Source organism: Saimiri boliviensis, chromosome 5 (genome assembly GCF_048565385.1).
Source record: "Saimiri boliviensis isolate mSaiBol1 chromosome 5, mSaiBol1.pri, whole genome shotgun sequence".
In the NCBI taxonomy this organism is placed as follows: domain Eukaryota; kingdom Metazoa; phylum Chordata; class Mammalia; order Primates; family Cebidae; genus Saimiri; species Saimiri boliviensis.
In genome coordinates this window covers 70,210,992-70,232,021 of record NC_133453.1, presented here as the reverse complement: position 1 = coordinate 70,232,021, position 21,030 = coordinate 70,210,992, and the positions used below count along the sequence as shown (strand labels likewise).

The window sequence follows — 21,030 nt, the reverse complement described above, 5'->3', positions numbered from 1 at the left end:
GCTGGAGTGCAGGGGCATGATCTCAGCTCACTGCAACCTACCAGCTTCAAGTGATACAGTTGCCTCAGCCTCCTGAGTAGCTGGGATTACAAATGCCTGCCATTGCAACTGCCATCACTCCTGGTCAGTTTTTTGAAGTTTTTTTCTTTTTTTTGAGATGGGAGTTTCGCTTTTGTTGCTCAGGCTGGAATGCAATGGTGTGATCTTGGCTCACTGCAACCTCTGCCTCCCAGGTTCAAACAAGTCTCCTGCCTCAGCCTCCCGAATAGCTGAGATTACAGGCACCTGCCACCCAACCCAGCTTCTTTTTGTATTTTTAGTAAAAACAGGGTTTCACCATGTTGGCCAGGCTGGTCTCAAACTCCTGACCTCAAGTGATCCACCTGCCTCAGCCTCCCAAAGTGTTGAGATTACAGACATGAGCCACCACACCCAGTCCTCTTTTTTTGGTATTTTTAATAGAGTTGGGATTTCACCATGTTGGCCAGGCTGGTCTCAAACTCCTGACCTCAAGTGATCTGCCTCAACCAACCTCCCAAAGGGCTGGGGTTAGAGGTGTGAGCCACTGCACTCAGCCCCAATAGTTCTTTTTAATAATCACCTTATCACCTTGTTTCCATCTTGATATAGACGTGCTCTTAAATTTTTTCATATAATTCAAAGTCTTCTTAAAAAATAAAACTTTCTCCATAAAGTTTTCCCTAACAGAGTAATGATACAGATTCCTCCATTATGCAATTCTTGGAACCCCTGCTTAAGTGAATCTACTAATCGCTCTTGTTACCCAAGCTGGAGTGCAATGGCGCGATCTCGGCTCACTGCAACCTCCGCCTCCTGGGTTCAGGCAATTCTCCTGCCTCAGCCTCCGGAGTAGCTGGGATTACAGGCACGCGCCACCATGCCCAGCTAATGTTTTTTTTGTATTTTTAGTAGAGACGGGGTTTCACCATGTTGACCAGGATGGTCTCGATCTCTTGACCTCGTGATCCACCCGCCTCGGCCTCCCAAAGTGCTGGGATTACAGGCTTGAGCCACCGCGCCCGGCCTCATACTTATGTGTTAGGACTATTATATAAAATTCTTTATTTTATTTTATTTTTTGGAGAGACAGTCTTTATTCTGTGCCCAGGTGGAATTCAATGGAGCGATTTCAGCTCACAGCAGCTTCAACCTCCTTGGGCTCAGGTGATCCTCATGAGTAACTGGAACTCCAGGTGCGCACCACACCTGGCTAATTTTGTATTTTTTTTGTATAGACAAGATTTTACCATCTTTCCTAGGCTGGTCTCAAATTCCTATGCTCCAGGGATCCACCTGCCTTGGCCTCTCAAAGTGATGGATTACAGCCTGCCCGGCTTATCATGCTAGACATTTCATACAATTATGCTGGGTGGGGGAAGGGGGAAGTTTATGTCTAGTATAAATCCCATCACATGGCCTAGGAAGAGAGAATCTTATCTATTAACCATACTTACATATTAATTTAATATTTGTTCATTATTATATCCCAAAGATTTCTACCTACATCAGTATCTAGCAAAACTGGAAATTCCTAAATGAGAGAAGCCACACAAAATTTGCTCAAACCTGACATGGGGACATATACTGAGTGCATAATAAATGCTTTGATGATTGCCGGGTGTGGTGGCTCATGCCTGTAATCCCAGCACTAGGCAGGTGGACCATGAAGTCAGGAGATCAAAACCATCCTGGCTAACACGGTGAAACCCATCTCTCCTAAAAACACAAAAAATTAGCCAGGTGTGGTGACACACGCCTGTGTAATACCAACTACTCCGGAGGCTGAGGAAGGAGAATCACTTGAACCCAGGAGGCGGAAGTTACATTGAGCCGAGATTGTGATACTGCACTCCAGCCTGGATGACAGATTGAGACTCCATCTCAAAAAATAAATAAATAAATAAGCTTTGATGATTAATGAGATAAAGACAACAAAGCATAAAATGGTCCACTGCTATGACTATTATAATTCTAAATATTCCACAGACTTACACTGGGTGGGGAATCTTATGTGTGTAAATCTAGTCACACAGCATAGGAAGGGAGAATAAAAACACATGGTGTTTCCCCTCATTTTTTTTCATGTTGGCCGAGTATCAGAGGTTTACCTTTCAGAACACAGCAGTAGACTAAGAGTTTGAGATGTAAACCAGAATAATCAGAAAAAGAATCAGCCAGGCGCGGTGGCTCATGCCTATAATCCCAGCACTTTGGGAGGCCAAGGCGGGTGGATCACGAGGTCAAGAGATCGAGACCATCCTGGTCAACATGGTGAAACCCCGTCTCTACTAAAAATACAAAAATTAGCTGGGCATGGTGGTGAGTGCCTGTAATCCCAGCTGCTCGGGAGGCTGAGGCAGGAGAATTGCTTGAACCCAGGAGGCGGAGGTTGCGGTGAGCCGAGATCGTGCCATTGCACTCCAGCCTGGGTAACAAGAGTGAAACTCCGTCTCAAAAAAAAAAAAAAAAAGAATCAAGGAGCAGATTTTAAGGGATTATTTTCCCTTCCACAATCTAAGTGGGTGATACCTGTACCTCCCAGAACTGCAAGGAGACCTAATCTTGAAGCCTCCATAAATTCACAACAAAAAAAGTAATGCATTTTAAACTGAACTTACTGTTTCTTTTCTTCAGGTCCTGCAATGGGTCCCAAGGCTACAAATAATTTTACAAAGCTAGCAGGATCATTAAGCAGAGGAATCATTTCAGTCAGCTTCTTTTTAGCCACCATAATAAATTTAAAACTATTAAACTGTAGAAATTTGTGTAGACTAAGTATTTTACTGATGGAATCCAAATCGAGTTGGTCCACATTACTTAAAAATACATTATTACACCTTTCTAATAGTGGTTGATAACAATATCTAATATTTCGAAGAAACTGTACTATTCTTTTTGCAAAGTCGACCTCAGAAGAATCCATGGTGTCAAAAAGAAGTTCTGTTTTGTTCACCAGTTGTTCTTGAAAATGTCGTGATATTAAAGAAGATATGTTGACCATTAAGACAGACAAGGAACTGAAAAAGAAAAAAGATGCAAAGATTTTTACATTATTTAAGAATGATTAATTCTTTTTTTTTTTTCTTTTTCTTTTTCTTTTTCCTTTTTTGAGACAGGGTCTTGCTCTGTCATCCACTCTGAAGTGCAGTGGCATGACCACAGCTCCTGCAATCTCCATTTCCCAGGCTCAAGCCTCAAGCTATCCTACACCTCAGCTTCCTGAGTAACTGGAACTACAAGCCCAAGCCAACATACCCAACTAATTTTTTTTTTTTTTGGTAGAAACAGAGTCTTGCTATGTTGCCAGGGTTGGTCTCAAACTCTGGGCTTAAGCAATCCTCCCACCTCAGCCTCCCAAAGTGGGGATTACAGGCATGATCCACTGCACCCAGCCAAGAATAACCAACTATAAAACAAAATAGATATGGAAAGGAAGGGTAAGAATATTATGAGTTTTATGCCACAAAATTTTTCTTTTAAATACTACTGGGACTTGAATTCAGACTTCCTAGTAATCAAATCCCTTTAGACAAAAGACATGGGAGTAATATTTTTCATTGAGATCAAATGCCTTGTTTTGTTGAGAAAACTATTTGGTAGAAAATATTTTAGTGAAACTTAACTCCGAAATCACTTTGGACCAACAACCCATGAACCAAAATATTAAAAGTTTCACTTCATATATTTAAAAGTAGACTTTTTTTTTATTACTCCTTTCTCTGTGTGTCTATAATTTGCTAATAAAAGTTTGGCAAAATTTTTCTCACTAGTGAATAATTTCATATTTTTAAATATTTTATGCTAGATTGATATTAAAATATGCCAGCAAGACAGTACTGAATATGGGATGGCATTTAACATTACTTCACTCAATAAACACTCAAGGAGCATAAATCACTTTCCTAGACACCCAGAATACATCAAAATTACTAAGTTGTTGTCTTGTTTTCAAAATACTGTTCTTACATAATATAAAAATCAGAAAACTACAATATAAGAATACACCTTTAGGCAGGGAGCAGTGGCTCGCACCTGTACACCCAGCACTTTGGGAGGCTGAGGCGGGCAGATCCACAAGGTCAAGAGACCAAGTCCATCCTGGCCAATATGGTCAAACCCTGTCTCTACTAAAAAATATAAAAATTAGCCAGACATGGTGGCGTGCACCTGTAGTCCCAGCTACTTCTGAGGCTAAGGCAGGAGAATCCACTGAACCCGAGAGGTGAAGGTTGCAGTGAACTGAGATCATGCCATTGCACTCCAGCCTGGCAACAGAGCGAGACACCGTCTCCAAAAAAAAAAAAAAAAGAATACACTTTTAATGAAAAGTATGCAGAACAGAAAAGACATAAGAAAAACCCTTAAGGATGATAATTAGAAAACAATCTATAAAAAATACAAAAATATAATAAAAAATTATCTCGACCATTAGGATAGTGAGACTTGCCATTTTTCGTTTCTAAATTTCTCTAATCATTTTTAATAAAATTAATTTAAAAAAAAATCTCCAATTGAACAATATTTTGGCTTCTCCAGTTACAATGCTTAATGTCAAGATTAACATTATTAACTTACATTGACTTTTTAATTTAACCATCACTCTCCTAAAATGATTTTTTTTTTAATGTGTAGATTCTCAAAGTGGTCTATAATAATTTTTAAGCAACAAGCTAAAATAATTACTTTACAGCAATTTTTTTTTAAGACAGGTTATCATCCTGTCACCTAGTCCAAAGTACAGTGGTATGATCACAGCTCATTGCAGCCTAGACCTCCCAGGCTCAAGCAATCCTCCTGCCTCAGCTCCCAAATAGCTAGGACTACAGGCATGCGCCACCATGCCCTGCTAATGCATTATTTTTTATAGAGACAGAGTCTCACTATGTTGCCCAGCTTGGCTGAACTCCTGGCTGCCAGTGATTCTCCTGTCTCTGCCTCCCAGAGTGTTGGGATTATAGGCATGAGTCACATCACCCAGTCCCACATTCTTTTTTTTTTTTTAGACGGAGTTTCGCTCTTGTTACCCAGGCTGGAGTGCAATGGTGCGATCTCGGCTCACCGCAACCTCTGCCTCCTGGGTTCAGGCAATTCTCCTGCCTCAGCCTCCTGAGTAGCTGGGATTACAGGCATGTGCCACCATGCCCAGCTAATGTTTTGTATTTTTAGTAGAGACGGGGTTTCACCATGTTGACCAGGATGGTCTCGATCTCTTGACCTCGTAATCCACCCGCCTTGGCCTCCCAAAGTGCTGGGATTACAGGCTTGAGCCACCACGCCCGGCCCCACAATTCTTTAAAATGAGCAAAAGACAGCCAGGCATGGTGGCTCACATCTGTAATCCCAGTATTTTGGGAGGCTGAGATGGGTGGATCACCTGAGGTCAGGAGTTCAAGACTAGCCTGGTCAACATGGCAAAACCCCATCTCTACTAAAAAATACAAACAATTAGTGGGGCGTGGTGGTGGGCACCTGTAATCCCAGCTACTGGGGAGGCTGAGACACAAGAACTGCTTGAATCCGGAGGCAGAGGCTGCAGTGAGCTGAGATCGTGCCATTGTACTCCAGCCTGGGCAACAGAGTGAGACTCCATCTCAAGGAAAAAAAAAATGTGGTGGCAGGCCCCTGTAGTCCCAGCTACTTGGGAGGCTGAGGCAGGAAAATAGCTTGAACCCAGGAGGTGGCAACTGTAGTGAGCCAAGACCGTATCACTGCACTCCAGCCTGGACAGCAGAACAAGGCTCCGTCTCAAAAAAGAAAAAAAAATTAGAACACTAGTTGCTGACATAGTAGAGGGTAGAACTGACTGAGAAGGAACATGAGGGAATCTTCTTAGGTGATGCAACTATTCCCTACCTTGATCTTGATGTAGGTATATACTTGTCACAAGTGATTTAACTGTACCTTTAAGATTTGTAGTATCACATATTAATAAAGCCTTACTTTAAGAAAAAATAGCAATCTTCCTACATAATTAGTGTGTTTATCCAGAAGTATCTTAAAAAGTGTTTGTGATTGAAAAAATAAAACCACCCTCAGGTGAGAATCTTAGGCAGCCAGGGGGTAGTGCATATATATATATATGCACATATACATAAAATACATATATATACACACATACATATTCATATATATATGCATATATACATATATACACATGCATATTTTATTCATTCATTCATTTATTTATTTATAAAGATGGAGTCTTGCTCTTGTCACCCAGGCTGGAGTGCAATGACATGATTTCAGCTCACTGCAACCTCTGCTTCCTGGGTTCAAGTGATTCTCCTGCCTCAGCCTCCAGAGTAGCTAGGATTACAGGCACCTGCCACCACACCCAGCTAATTTTTAATTTTTTTGTAGAGACAGGGTTTTCACTATGTTGGCCAGTCTGGTCTTGAACTCCTGACCTAAAGTGATCAACCCACTTTGGCTTCCCAAAGTGCTGGGATTACAGGTTTGAGCCACCACGCCTGGCCAGTAAATTCATACTTAAATACTTCTTGGATTTACTTCATGATATAATAACATCTACCATCCATTACTGAGAAATTTCTGTTCTAGATACTTAGAGACCATTTTCTGTGGGTTTCTGACTGCCTTTGTTCAGAACTATCTTTTCAAGGATGTTTATATAGCAAACAGCCTAGGAGAATAGAGATAATGTCTCCTGTTGGAGTAGAGTAGGCATGCGTTATTATAAAAGATTCAGGTTTCTTTTTTTTTTTTTTTTTTTTTTGAGACAGAGTGTCGCTCTTGTTACCCAGGCTGGAGTGCAATGGCATGATCTCGGCTCACCGCAACCTCCACCTCCTGGGTTCAGGCAATTCTCCTGCCTCAGCCTCCTGAGTAGCTGGGACTACAGGCACACGCCACCATGCCCAGCTAATTTTTTGTATTTTTAGTAGAGACGGGGTTTCACCACGTTGACCAGGATGGTCTCGATCTCTCGACCTCGTGATCCACCCGCCTCGGCCTCCCAAAGTGCTGGGATTACAGGCTTGAGCCACCGCGCACGGCCAAGATTCAGGTTTCTTAAGCTCAGAGTTCCTCTCCTGGAACACAACCCATTGTGGGACAAGAGCTCAGGGAATCGACATAAGAAAATGCTGGTACTCTGCTACTGCTATTGCTATGAAAAACAAAGTCCTCTGTCCCTGACCTAGGAGTCTCAGGCCTTCCTCCAGCACCTATCAAAATGTGGCAGACAAACTTAGCTTGCAAATAAGGTAAAATCTCAGATCCTCCACAGACCTCAACAATATTGTATTACACTTTATGTGCCTTATGTCTAATCCCTACAACAATACTGCAAAGTAGCTATTACTATACCTCTTTTGCAGATGAGGATAATGAACTTCCAAGAGCTTAAGTAAATTAGCCTTAAGTCACATAAACTAAGAATGGCAAATATGATTGCATCCACATCCAAAGTGTAGGAACCTTCCACCACAATACAAGATTTCCTAAATAAATTTACCTTAAGTCCTGTGTGGTTTCCAAGTTCCTATGAACAATATCAGCTATTCTTCCCATTAATGGACTAAAATATAAATGCTGCTCTGCCAGGCAAGAGGAAAATACTGATAGCAGTTTAATATCAAACCTATTCAAGGAAACATACAAAGGAGATAATTAGCATTTACTTTCACTTAAAACACATAATACATAGTTACAGAATTAAAAGCAATCAAAATAGTAACACATAAAATTATTTTTTCTAAAATGTTTATTATTATTATAAAAGTAACAAATGGTAACAGTGAAAAAAATCATAGAAAGATTTTAAAAGGGGAAAATCACTAAAAATTATTTGAATTATATACTTAATCTTTTGAGCTGACAGAACAATTTTGACTCAAGGTTGCATATAACAAATATAACAGCTGCTACTACAACAGTGCTATGAAAAACTTCATAATTTTTTTTTTTCTTGAGGCAGAGGTTCGCTCGTTGCTCAGCTGGAGTGCAATGGCGCCATCTCGGTTCACTGCAACCTCCACCTACCAGGTTCAAGCAATTCTCCTGCCTCAGCCTCCCAAGTAGCTGGGATTATAGGTGCCCACCACCACACCCAGCTAATTTTTGCACTTTTAGTAGAGACGGGGTTTAACCATGTTGGACAGGCTGGTCTTGAGCTGCTGACCTCAGGCGATTCACGCGCCTCAGCCTCCCAAACTGCTAGGATTACAGGCGTGAGCCACCGCACTCAGTCTCAGAATTTGTAATAGGAGAAACGATCCAATTTTTCCATAAGTAATTGGCAAGACAAAAGAGAGGAAAAAAGGACTGTTACAGATTGTATGACCTTGAATTCCCTAAAAAACAAGCATAAGAAAGTTCATATAAATAATTGCAAAATTATTTATAAATTATAAATTACACATATAAATAATTGCAAAAACCTGCAAACCCAAATGTCCATCAAGAGTACAATGGATAAACTACACATATTCACACAACAGAATAAAATTACAGAATCATAAACGTAATGGATAAATCCTTAAAATATACTAAACAAACTAAACTATAAGCGTACATACTACAGGATTCCATTTCTATAGAAACAAATTAATTTAATGGTATTAGAGGTCAAGATCCTCTTGGAGTGAGAGGACTAAAGAGAATATGAAAAGAATTAATGATGTTGTTTCCTGATCTTGGTGTTGTTACATAGAAGTGATCAGTATATTAAAATTTATCATGCTGTATATTTATGATTGGTGTAATTTTATAATTCTTTTTCTGTAAAGTTTACTTAAAAAGAGATGAAAAAACTTAAGAGACACAGTAATTGTGAACCTTACTCAGAAACTGATTTAAACAAACTGCCTATAAAAAGACCTTTATAAAACAATCAAGAAAATTTGAGCCGGGCACGGTGGCTCAAGCCTGTAATCCCAGCACTTTGGGAGGCCGAGGCGGGTGGATCACGAGGTCGAGAGATCGAGACCATTCTGGTCAACATGGTGAAACCCCGTCTCTACTAAAAATACAAAAAACTAGCTGGGCATGGTGGCGCGTGCCTGTAATCCCAGCTACTCAGGAGGCTGAGGCAGGAGAATTGCCTGAGCCCAGGAGGCGGAGGTTGCGGTGAGCCGAGATCGCGCCATTGCACTCCAGCCTGGGCAACAACAGCGAAACTCCGTCTCAAAACAAAAAAACAAAACAAAACAAAAAAACAAAAAAAAAAAGAAAATTTGAACACAGATAAGGTACTAGGTAATACTAAAAATTTTAATTTAATTTCATCAATTTTATTATGTTTTTAAGAGACAGTGTCTCCCTATGCTGCCCAGGCTAGACTTGAACATCTATATTCAAGTGATCCTCCCACCTAAGCCTTTTTATTAAACCTAAAAAAAGGCCAGGCGTAGTGGCTCACACCTGTAATCCCAGCACTTTGGGAGGCCAAAGGGGTGGATCACCTGAGGTCAGGAGTTCGAGACCAGTCTGACCAATATGGTGAAACCGCGTCTCTTAAAAAAAAAAAACTAAAAAAAACAAAAAAATTTGTGGGTACATAGTAGGTATATATATTTATGGGGTACATAAGATTTTGATACATGAATGCAATGCAAAGTAAACACATCATGAAGAATGTATTCATTCCCTCAAGCATTTATCCTTTGAGTTACAAAAAACGGAATCATATTCTAAGTTATTTTAAAACATACAATTAAGTTATTATTGACTATAGTCACCCTGTTCTGCTGTCAAATAGTAGGTCTCATTTATTCTTTCTATTTTTTCATTACCCATTAACTATCCCCACTTCCCCCACAACCCCGTTACCCTTCCCAGCCTCTGGTAACCATCTTTCTACTCTCTACGTATATGAGTTCAATTGTTTTGATTTTCAGCTCCCACGAATGAGAGCATGCAATGCTTATCTTTTTGTGCCTGGCTTATTTCACTTAGCATAATAATCTCCAGCTCAACCCATGCTGTTGCAAATGACAGGATCCCATTTTTTTTAATGGTTGAATAATACTCCATTGTGTATATATACCACACTTTCTATATCCATTCATCTGTTGATGGACACTTAGGTTGCTTCCAAATCGTAGCTATTGTATACAGTGCTGCAACAAATATAAGAGTGCAGATATCTCTTCAACATACTGATTTCCTTTCTTTTGGGTATATACCTAGTAGTGGGATTGCTAGATCACATGATAGCTCAATTTTTAGTTTTTGGGGGAACCTCCAAACTGTTCTCCACAGTGGTTCTATTAATTTACATTCCCAACAACAATGTATAACGGTTCCCTTTTCTCCACATCCTCACGAGCATTTGTTATGGCCTGTGTTTGGATATAAGCCATTTTAACTGTGATGAGATGATATCTCATTGTAGTTTTGATTTACATTTCTCTGATGTTGAGCACCTTTTCATAAACCTGTTTGACATTTGCACGTCTTCTTTTGAGAAATGTCTACTCAAATCTTTTGCCCATTTTTTGATTGATTATACTTTTTCCTATCAAGTCATTTGAGATCTTCATATATGCTGGTTATTAATCCCTTGTCAGGTGTGTAGTTTGCCAATATTTTCTATCCTTCTGTGTACTCTAGCTTTACTTTGTTGATTGTATCCTTTTCCGTGCCACCTCAGCCTTCTCAGTAGCTGAAACTACAAGCATGTGCCAACATGCCCAGCTGGTTCTGTATTTTTAAAAAGTCCTTCTCAGCCGGGCGCGGTGGCTCAAGCCTGTAATCCCAGCACTCTGGGAGGCCGAGGCGGGTGGATCACGAGGTCGAGAGATCGAGACCATCCTGGTCAACATGGTGAAACCCCATCTCTACTAAAAATAAAAAAAAAAACTATCTGGGCGTGGTGGCACGTGCCTGTAATCCCAGCTACTTAGGAGGCTGAGGCAGGAGAATTGCCTGAACTCAGGAGGCTGAGGTTGTGTTGAGCCGAGATCGCGCCATTGCACTCTGGCCTGGGTAACAAGAGCGAAACTCCGTCTCAAAAAATAAATAAATAAAATAAAGATGAAATGATACCATTATTTAAAATATACTAAAGTATACTGAGAATGGGAGGTGATACAGATAAAATAAGACTGGCTATGGCCAGGCGCAGTGGCTTACGCCTGTAATCCCAGTACTTTGGGAGGCCCAGGCGGGTGGATCACGAGGTCAAGAGATCGAGACCATCCTGGTCAACATGATGAAACCCCGTCTCTACTAAAAACACAAAAAATTAGTTGGGCATGGTGGTGCGTGCCTGTAATCCCAGCTACTCAGGAGGCTGAGGCAGGAGAATTGCCTGAACCCAGGAGGCGGAGGTTGCGGTGAGCCGAGATCACACCACTGCACTCCAGCCTGGGTAACAAGAGCGAAACTCCATCTCAAAAGAGAAAAAAAAAAAAAAAAGACTGGCTATATGTTGATAATTGTTGTTGAAGCTGGAGGACAGGTACATGGGACTTCACTGTACTACTCTTTCTCCTTCTGTAAATGTTTAAAGTCCTTTTTTTTTTTTTTTTTTTTTTTTTTTTTTGGAGACGGAGTTTCGCTCTTCTTACCCAGGCTGGAGTGCAATGGCGAGATCTCGGCTCACTGCAACCTCCACCTCCTGGGTTCAGGCAATTCTCCTGCCTCAGCCTCCTGAGTAGCTGGGATTACAGGCACGTGCCACCATGCCCAGCTGATTTTTTGTATTTTTAGTAGAGACGGGGTTTCACCATGTTGACCAGGATGGTCTCGATCTCTCGACCTCGTGATCCACCCGCCTCGGCCTCCCAAAGTGCTGGGATTACAGGCGTGAGCCACCGCGTCTGGCTAAGGTCTTCTATGAAAAAAAGTATTTTTTTTAAATTTGGATTTCTTGGGAGGCCAAGGTGGGAGGATCCCTTGAGCCCAGGAGTTCAAGATCAGCCTGGGCAACACGGTGAAACCCCATCTCTATTAAAAATATAAAAAATTAGCTGGACTTGGTGGCATGCACCTGTGGTTCCAGATTCTTGGGAGGCTGAGGTAGGAGGATGGATTGAGCCTGGAAGTTTGAAGCTGCAGTGAGCCATGGTTGCACCACTGTAACATAACCAGATCCTATCTCAAAAGAAAAAATATATATATGGATTTCAAATACATGTTAATTATCCTTGCCATAATCCATCATATAGTACTAATCCAGAATAATCTATCCCATTTAAATCATTAAAAATTATATTTATAAAACATAAGTTCATAGATATTTTAGCAAGATCACTGTACTACTTCTTATTTTGAAATAAAGAAAAACTTACAAGAAATGCTTGATTCACTATAAAATACAATCACACATGTGTAATTTTGTTAATATAGTAATTGTAAAACACAAAAGACCACCTATTTTACAAGTGATTTGTTCAAGCTGTGTAATACACATAATGCAATGTTGCTTTGAAGAGAAATAAAATGTTGTGACCTATTATCAACACTGACCAAATTTAATCCCAAAGATCCAGTGAGTAGATAATTCATACTGTTAACAAAAGGAATAAGATTACTCTGCTTACCCTCAATATGGTTATAGGTAGAGAGTATAAAAGAAGACAGATGGATTTACATAATTAGATTAACTAAAATTATAACTTAGTAGAAACAGAATTTCTAAACCTAGAGAACTGTTCTGTCCCTTCATTTAATCCAGCTCAGAGTTTACCAATATATGTCTATAAGTATTTATTATAGTTCAAACTTTAAGAGGCAATGTGTTAAAAGTATTTTAAAAATCAGAATGGTCACTCCTCTCTGTCTACAAATAAATAGCCTGTTGTTTCTCCTTCATCTTAGTCAAGCCTTTTCTGTCTGGTTTCTATTTGACCTAGAGGGAGAGTAGCTCCATAGTTTTTAATATCCTCCTATCTCTTCCTCAGGCTGATTTTTCTCTTTCCTCCTTAACATTTGCCTTACTTCACTAACAATAGACTACAATCATTCAGAATTCTTAGATTAAATAATGGAAAGTTTTCAGAAATAGATGAAGATTTCCCAAAATGAGTCTGCTATTATCTCAGCCTTTTCATAAAGAGCTTCTGATATATACTTAGAGAATAAATTTCTCTATACTCACAAGATTTCCTATTTTTCTGGATAATTATACAGGAAATAGATCTAAATTAATACCGTCCACAGCAGTGGACCTGAAGCTCACTTTCTTTAAAAAGCTTCTAAGTCACCTATAAGCTCTGGTCATTGCCACTCCATAAAAATGGAGTAACAGACAAGTAGCTACAGATGCTACTTCTAGGTTTTTATTGATAGCCAATTAATCAAGAATCTTTCCTTTCTGAAGTATTCTTCTGGAAAAAAAGATTCAAAAAGGCTAGTTCATAAATAGCTGTGACTCTTATTTATATTTATATTTCAACTAATTACATATGTGGAAAAGTATACTATTACCCACTCTTAAAGAGGGAATATATGAACTACTTTCTTTTCTCTCTTAAAGAATACACGGCCAGGCATGGTAGCTCATGCATATAATCCCAGGACTTTGGGAGGTCAAGGAGAAAGAATTGCTTGAGCCCAGGAGTTTAAGACCAGCCTGGGCAATACAGCAAGGCTCTCAAAAAAAAAAAAAAAAAGGGAGAGAGAAAGAGAAAGAAAAGAGAAAAGAATATACATCACACAATCAAAAAGTTTCAAACTAAATTGAGTTTAAATATATTTTTTACAAAGAAGCTTGACAGGCAATCAGCTCCCTGTTCTTTTCCTTCAAGATTTCACTGTGTTAACCCTGACCTTCAAGATGTACCCAGGGTACTTGCCTTTCTAGCCTTCTCCATGATTCTGTAACTAGTGCTTCAACTAGCGGGTCGAAGTCCTCACCAGCAAACCTTAATAAAAAAGAAAGAAAGAATCCTGCATATATAATCATTTTAAAATCATCAAAAACATACGCAGTAAGAATTATAATGCAAAAGTTAATCTCAAGTTATCTTCCTCTTATATGGGCAGTCCTTCCTTATTTCTGGTACACTTTTATTTCAGTATTCTGATTTCTTGGTAAGGTCTAATAAACATCTATACTTTATCCCTCTCACCCTTTTATCTGCTTATTTTAATATGCATAGCACTGACCAATGATAATGTTCAACAATATATTTATGTTAAAAGTACCTATAATATGTCTTACTTTGTTTTGATTTAAATATTTGTGGCCAGGTGTGGTAGTTCACACCTGTAATCCCAGCACTTTGAGAGGCTGAGGCAGGCGAACACTTGAGGTCAGGAGTTCGAGACCAGCCTGGGCAACATGGTAAAACCCCATCTCTACTAAAAATACAAAAATTAGCTGGGTGTGATAGCATGTGCCTGTAATTCCAGCTACTCAGAAGGCTAAGGCAGGAGAATCGCTTAAACCCCAGAGGTAGAGGTTGCAGTGGGCCGAGACTGCACTGTACTCCAGCCTGGGTGGCAGAGTCAGATGCCATCTCACAGATAAATAAATAAATAAAATTAAACAGCCAATAGTCACCAATCACCTTATTCATAAAGATTTAAGCATTCCCTTCAAGTACCTCAGAGAAAAAAACTTTGTAACAAGGGAAAGATCACCAAAAAACATGGAGTCAGGATGGGCATGGTGGCTCACGCCTGTAATCCTATCACTTTGGGAGGCCGAGGTGGGTGGGTCACCTAAGGTCAGGAGTTCGAAACCACCCTGACCAACAAGGTGAAACCCCATCTCTGTACAAAAAACAAAAAAAGAAAGAAAGAAAAGAAAAACAAAAGAAAACAACAACATGGAATCATCCTTTTTTAGTTTAACATCAATCCCTGATATAAGCTTTAAGCCCCTCTCCTATAAATGCTAATTCTCTAACAAAAACAACTTACATCTCTAATTTATGTAATGCTGATGTTTAGAGCCATTTAAATAACTCCCGATGGTTGGATCATCGTATGAGAAAACTGCTGTTTTTCACCAATAAAACTAATAAACAGATTAGTTATAACTTTTGTGGTTTTCGTCCTTGTAAAACTGTTCAATCCTTCATTTAAGGAACCCAGTTCTTTTGAAGTCCTGATTTCCTTGCAAACAACATATTTGTTTTTGTTTTTTCCCTTTTTCTTTTTTCTCTTCATTTTTTTTCTTCATAAATCCCAGAACTGGAATGTAAGATTTCTTGACATTTAACTTTATCTCTGAGTTTTTTCTTTGACACCAAGGAAGCTTTTTTTTTATGTAACAACCTATCAACAATCCACATAATTTGTACAACATTGTTATCAAATATAAATGAATCTACAAAATCATTTTATTTTCTTTTCCTTTTTTTAAGGAGATATTATTGAGAAACAACCTATTATACTAATAGCCCCTAGAAAACATATCTGCCATCCATTTAATTACGAGAACCAAATTGCAAATAGGTTATTAAAATTTTACAATTTACTAGTTGCTGATTGTTATTAGGCATTAATCTTTTTTTTTTTTTTTTTTTTTTTGGTGCTGTGACTCGGATTTTTTTTTTTTTTTAAGACAGACTGTCCCTCTGTTGCTCAGACTGGAGTACTGTGGCATGTTCTCGGTTCACTGCAACCTCCATCTCCTGGATTCAAGAGATTCTCCTGCCTCAGCCTCCCGAGTAGCTGGGATTACAGGATGCCCACCATCACGCCCAGCTAATTTTTATATTTTTAGTAGAGATGGGGTTTTACAAAGTTGGCCAGGCTGGTCTTGAACTCCTGACCTCAGGTGATCCACCCATCTCAGCCTCCCAAAATACTGGGATTATAAGCATGAGCCACCACGCCTGGCCAGTTAATCTTAAATCTAACTGCTTACCTACTATATGCAGCCAACCAGATTTTTACAAAATTCCACAATAATCCAGTTTCAAATATCCAAAGTTAATCATTTCCCCTTTCATGATTGCTTATATTCTGATTTTTACAACTGTAATAAAACTAATAGGTATCAAAGAATATCATCCAAACATCTATAAAATATTAGATTATCAGGAAAACTACTGGGAAAAATATTTTTCATTTTAAAGAGACTTTTAGAAAATTAAAATATAAACTATATAATCATTTCCATAAAATATAAGAGCAAATTACTTACTGTTGTGTGATGTATAATACATTCACCAAGGTATCGTCATTCATTAATTTGAATTTATTCATAGCTAAATTATGAAGAGTAAGAAATTGAGGATGGTCTCTGACATACTCCACATTTTTTACCAGGCTGGTCTTCTGCCTTTGAAGGTTCCAAAGCATATTAAATGCACATCCCACCTGCTGTTCTGAAAGTACGGCTTTGTTTCTTTCAATAAAATCAAATATTTGCTCCTCATCTGTACACTTATTCATCTGAATAATTAGTGGTTCACAACTGATGGGTCGAAACTGAAACACTCTCCAGGAGAATGGACAAATAGCTCTTAGACGAAGCATGTCTGTAACCAATCAGTCTAGGAAAACAGGTGTTTTTTCATTTACATGACAAATTTTCTTAGGTAAACAAAACCAACTGCAATAGTCTCAAGTGCAATAAGCAGAGATATAAAGAACTGTTTTTCCTTCATGTATTTTGCTTGCATTACAAGGACTGTTAACCCATTCCAATGTACAGCTTCTATAAAAGAATTAGTTTGACATTGTTATCCTTACATCATTAATATCAAAATAATTCCAAAATTCAAATTAAAGTAATAAGTTTTATCTGCATTAACCAAATAATTTTTCTTAGTTTAAACCAGATAGCAGAATTTGATCCAAAAATAAATGTCCAGAAAACGAGGCTTCTTTCTGCACCCCATTTTAAGTGTTTTAAGTCTCACATTCACATAAAGTTTTCAAATTTACCACAAAAGGAAAAAAAAAAAAAAAAGCCCACAAACTCGAGCTGTCTTTTTGAAAAACAGGAAAATTGTTTAAAATAATCACCTTTAAAGTTTCTAAAAAGTGTAGGCATTAATTCAGAGCTATTTTTTTTTTAAGTTTTCAGATGTATGATCTCTGGTTCATTTGCTTTCAGGATAATTTATTGCTTCTTTTTCTTGTGCCCTTAAAGAGCTCAAATAATTCCTTCCTGAAGAAAAAAATTAAAAATAAATACATAAAAGAAGTCATACAATTTAATTATTACAGACCTTGGATAGGTTTTAACCAATAAAAGAGACAATTAAAGCACCAATCAAGAAATACTAAGAAATTAAATAATGTTTCAAGCCATGCTGAAACAATATAAGAACTAAAGATAATTATGAAAAAGAATCATTTGTTTTAAAAATGTGCTATAAATGTTTACATTTATAATTTAGAAGCAATGGTTAGAAAAGTGAGGACTAGGCTGGGCGCGGTGGCTCACGCCAGTAATCCCAGCACTTTGGAAGGCCGAGGCAGGCGCAAGGTCAGAAGTTTGAGACCAGCCTGACCAAGATGGTGAAACCCCATTTCTACTAAAATACAAAAAAAAAAAAAAAAAAAAAAATTAGCCGGGCGTGGTGGCGCGCGCCTGTAATCCCAGCTACTCAGGAGGCTGAGACAGAAGAATCGCTTGAACCCAGGAGGCGGAGGTTGCAGTGAGCCAAGATCGCACCACTGCACTCCAGCCTGGGCGACAAAGCATGACTCTGTCTCAAAAAAAAAAAAAAAAAAAAAAAGAAGAAGAAGAAGAAGAAAAAGAAAAGTGAGGACTAAAGTCATATAATCTAATACTTCTGCAACATGTTACCATTTACAAAGAACGTTTGAAACACATTATCTCATTAAATTCCCTCTTATCTCATTAAATTCCCTCTATCTCAATAACCTTCCAGGTAGATATTATTTCCATTTTACAGATAAGGAAAAATAGGTTCAAAAGGTTTTAAAAGTTATTCTAGTACTAGTGAAGCTGAGACTACAACCCAGTACTTTCCATTTGAACAGCCTCATTACACCAACAAATCAACACTGTATCACTACAAGTCCGCTTCTGACCCCTCTCTATGACTATGCCAAACTTTCTGTTCACAAGAAAAAACGACGCGACAGTACAGGCTATTTTGTAGCAAGCAGTACAGCATCCTGACCCAGGCTGACCTGGGTCACACACCCGCACAAGAAAATCCTGCACAATTAAAGGTATCCTCAAGATACTACCCACCCACTGAGCTGCTCAAAGTGGAGGCAGCTCAATGGTTAGCACAGAAAGGTGTCGAGTCCCAAGCTTTGTCCCATCTTAATGACCTTGGGGAAGGAACTTAACTACAGGCGGGACCTTGGGACTGTTAAGGGGCGTATCCTCTGTGCCGGGCATACAGGAGAGCTGAACAAATACGTGAACGAATGTGGTCTCAGCCCTGCCCTAGATCATAGGCACTTCAGAGAACCCAGTATCCGGAAGGGAGCCTCTGTATCTCAACCGAACCCTATGTCCCCAGCTCAAAAACCTGCTGGGTGAGAAAAGAAAAACCGCCGCCGCGACCCAGTCCCGACTTGCCAGCAAGGTTTTTCCTCAGCGCGCCGTAACTTTGCTGGAGGACCCTTGGGTTATGGAAGCTCAGAAGTCAAGGTTATTCCTTGTCCCAACATGGAACGCAACAGGCTCGGTTGTCTCGCCCAACCCTCATATCCCAGGGTTTACGGCTTTTCCCCGAGATACATCACCTTTCCCACGGTAGAGCTTGCCCCTAAACCAGGTAAAAATGTCGGGTGATGGCAGCGTGCACTGCGGAAGTCACGCACTACATATCCCAGGGGGCGCAGTGGCGAATGGGTTTTAGACGCCGCTCACGTATTTTGGGGGAATTCTGGGCATTGTAGTTCCTCATTCCGGGACGCTCTAGCGCAGTACATGGCTTAAGATGCGGAAGAAGATAATAGGTCGTTTAGGTGATTCTCTGCTATGTGAGGTTTCTTGCCTAGTCCTTGGAGGACTACTACTTTTATAATACACACAAAAATATATTTAAGAAAATGAAATTTAAAAATGTAAACATGGAAAAGGCACATACAGATTTTTATTATGTTTAGTATATATGAAATAACTGTCAACTAGCTTTGAAAGTATGCAAACTCTTACTCTCAATTTCTGCACTTATGTCGTGGATAGGTACCAGTTTTCAGACCATATTTTTAAAAAATTACCATGGTACTTGAATAGTCACAAGATTTGACACTTCTTTGACACTTAAAAAAAAAAAAATACTAATAAATAACCAAAGTGGAATGCTTACCAAATTTACAAGAGACATAATGTTCAGCTGAGAATCACTTCAACAAAGTAAGGCTCTAAAAGTACCAGACAAACCGATACTTGTTTGAATACGCTGTGCAAATTTCTTATTGTGTGGGTTACAGAGGAGGCTCTGGGTTTATGTGGTCAGGGTTCCTGTCATAAAACTAATTTTTTTTTTTTTTTTTTTTTTTTTTTGAGACGGAGTTTCGCTCTTGTTGCCCAGGCTGGAGTGCAATGGCGCGATCTCGGCTCACCGCAACCTCCGCCTCCCGGGTTCAGGCAATTCTCCTGCCTCAGCCTCCTGAGTAGCTGGGATTACAGGCACGCACCACCATGCCCAGCTAATTTTTTGTATTTTTACTAGAGACGGGGTTTCACCATGTTGACCAGGATGGTCTCGATGTCTTGACCTTGTGATCCACCCGCCTCGGCCTCCCAAAGTGCTGGGATTACAGGCTTGAGCCACCACGCCCGGCGTATAAAACCAATTTTAGCACAGTTTTTGTTTCCTTTCTTTTTTGAGACAAGGTCTCACTCTGTCTCCCAGAACAGAGTGCAGTGGTAAGATCTCAGCTCACTAGAACCTCCAATTCTTGCGTATAAGTGATTCTTCTGCCTCAGCCTCCTGAGTAGCTGGGACTACAGGTGTTAAGTCCTCATGCTTGGCTAAGATTTTGTAGTTTGGGTAGAGACAGGGTTTCCCCATGTTGTCCAGGATGGTCTTAAACTTCTAGGCTCAAGCCATCTACGCATCTCAGCCTTCTGAAGTGCTTAGGATTACAGGCATGAGCCAGTTTACCTGGTCTAAAATTTCAATAGTTCTGACAGTGTATGCAAGATGTTGAGGAATGCCCTCCCCTGGAAAAAAATTAAAACTTGAAGACTTCCTTCTAGAATTTTCGGTAACCAATATATATTTATTCTGACATTTCTGAAAACAGAGCAAAATAAAATTGAATAGGTGCTAGCATATATCTAATATATCAGGTTTACTTTATGACTGACTAGTCTTAATACTCCTAGATTTGGGAGCATATAGGCAGCAGAATATTTTAAATTTGTTCAAGTAGAATAAAGGAAAAATTAGAGTCCAATGAGAATACATTTTTTGTTTAGTGTCAGTAACCTTCAATTAACCATGAAGACATAGGGAATGGTTAAGCCGTCAAAACTAGTTTTTTGTTGTTGTTGTTGTTGTTTTCATTTTTGTTCTAGATGGAATCTTGGTCTGTTACCCAGGCTGGAGTGTAGTGGCTCAGTCTCGGCACACTGCAACTTCCACCTCCTGGGTTCAAGCAATTCTCCTGCCTCAGCTTCCTGAGTAGCTGGGACTACAGGCACATGCCACCATGCCTGGCTAATTTTTGTATTTTTAGTAGAGATGGGGTTTCACCATGTTAACCAGGCTGGTCTCAAACTCCTGACCTCAGGTGATCCCTCTGCCTTGGCCTCCCAAAGTGCTGGGATTATACACGTGAGCCACTGCCCCTGGCCTGATTGGATTTCTTCATTGGAAACTTGATTGGTCATTTGACTTCCTTTCTCACTAGCCTGCTAAGACATAGACATGGTTTCTGATAGTTGGGTCTTTTAAAAAAAAGTTAACTTTCAGCCGGGCGCGGTGGCTCAAGCCTGTAATCCCAGCACTTTGGGAGGCCAAGGCGGGTGAATCACGAGGTCAAGATATCGAGACCATCCTGGTCAACAAGGTGAAACCCCGTCTCTACTAAAAATGCAAAAAATTAGCTGGGCATGGTGGCACGTGCCTGTAATCCCAGCTACTCAGGAGGCTGAGGCAGGAGAATTGCCTGAACCCAGGAGGCAGAGGTTGCGGTGAG

The 21,030-nt window shown here is 39.6% G+C and overlaps 1 protein-coding gene across 11 annotated transcripts in view; it reads right to left on the bottom strand.

The window, feature by feature from the left end:
• FASTKD1 (FAST kinase domains 1) overlaps window positions 1-21,030 on the bottom strand; it is a 69,381-nt gene that overhangs the window by 41,272 nt on the left and 7,079 nt on the right. The window contains exons 1-5 of one of the 11 annotated variants that reach the window (XM_074399513.1): window positions 16,915-18,825; window positions 16,088-16,439; window positions 13,785-13,853; window positions 7,499-7,624; window positions 2,640-3,038 (exon numbers count right to left, since the gene is read on the bottom strand). In XM_074399513.1, coding sequence (XP_074255614.1) covers window positions 2,640-3,038; window positions 7,499-7,624; window positions 13,785-13,853; window positions 16,088-16,422 — 929 coding nt within the window. In that variant the 5' untranslated portion in view covers window positions 16,423-16,439; window positions 16,915-18,825. Of the gene's footprint in view, window positions 1-2,639; window positions 3,039-7,498; window positions 7,625-8,164; window positions 11,540-13,784; window positions 13,854-16,087; window positions 18,826-21,030 lie in introns of those variants that run through there. The other 10 variants (XM_074399511.1, XM_074399512.1, XM_074399514.1 and 7 more) reach the window with 10 other exon arrangements.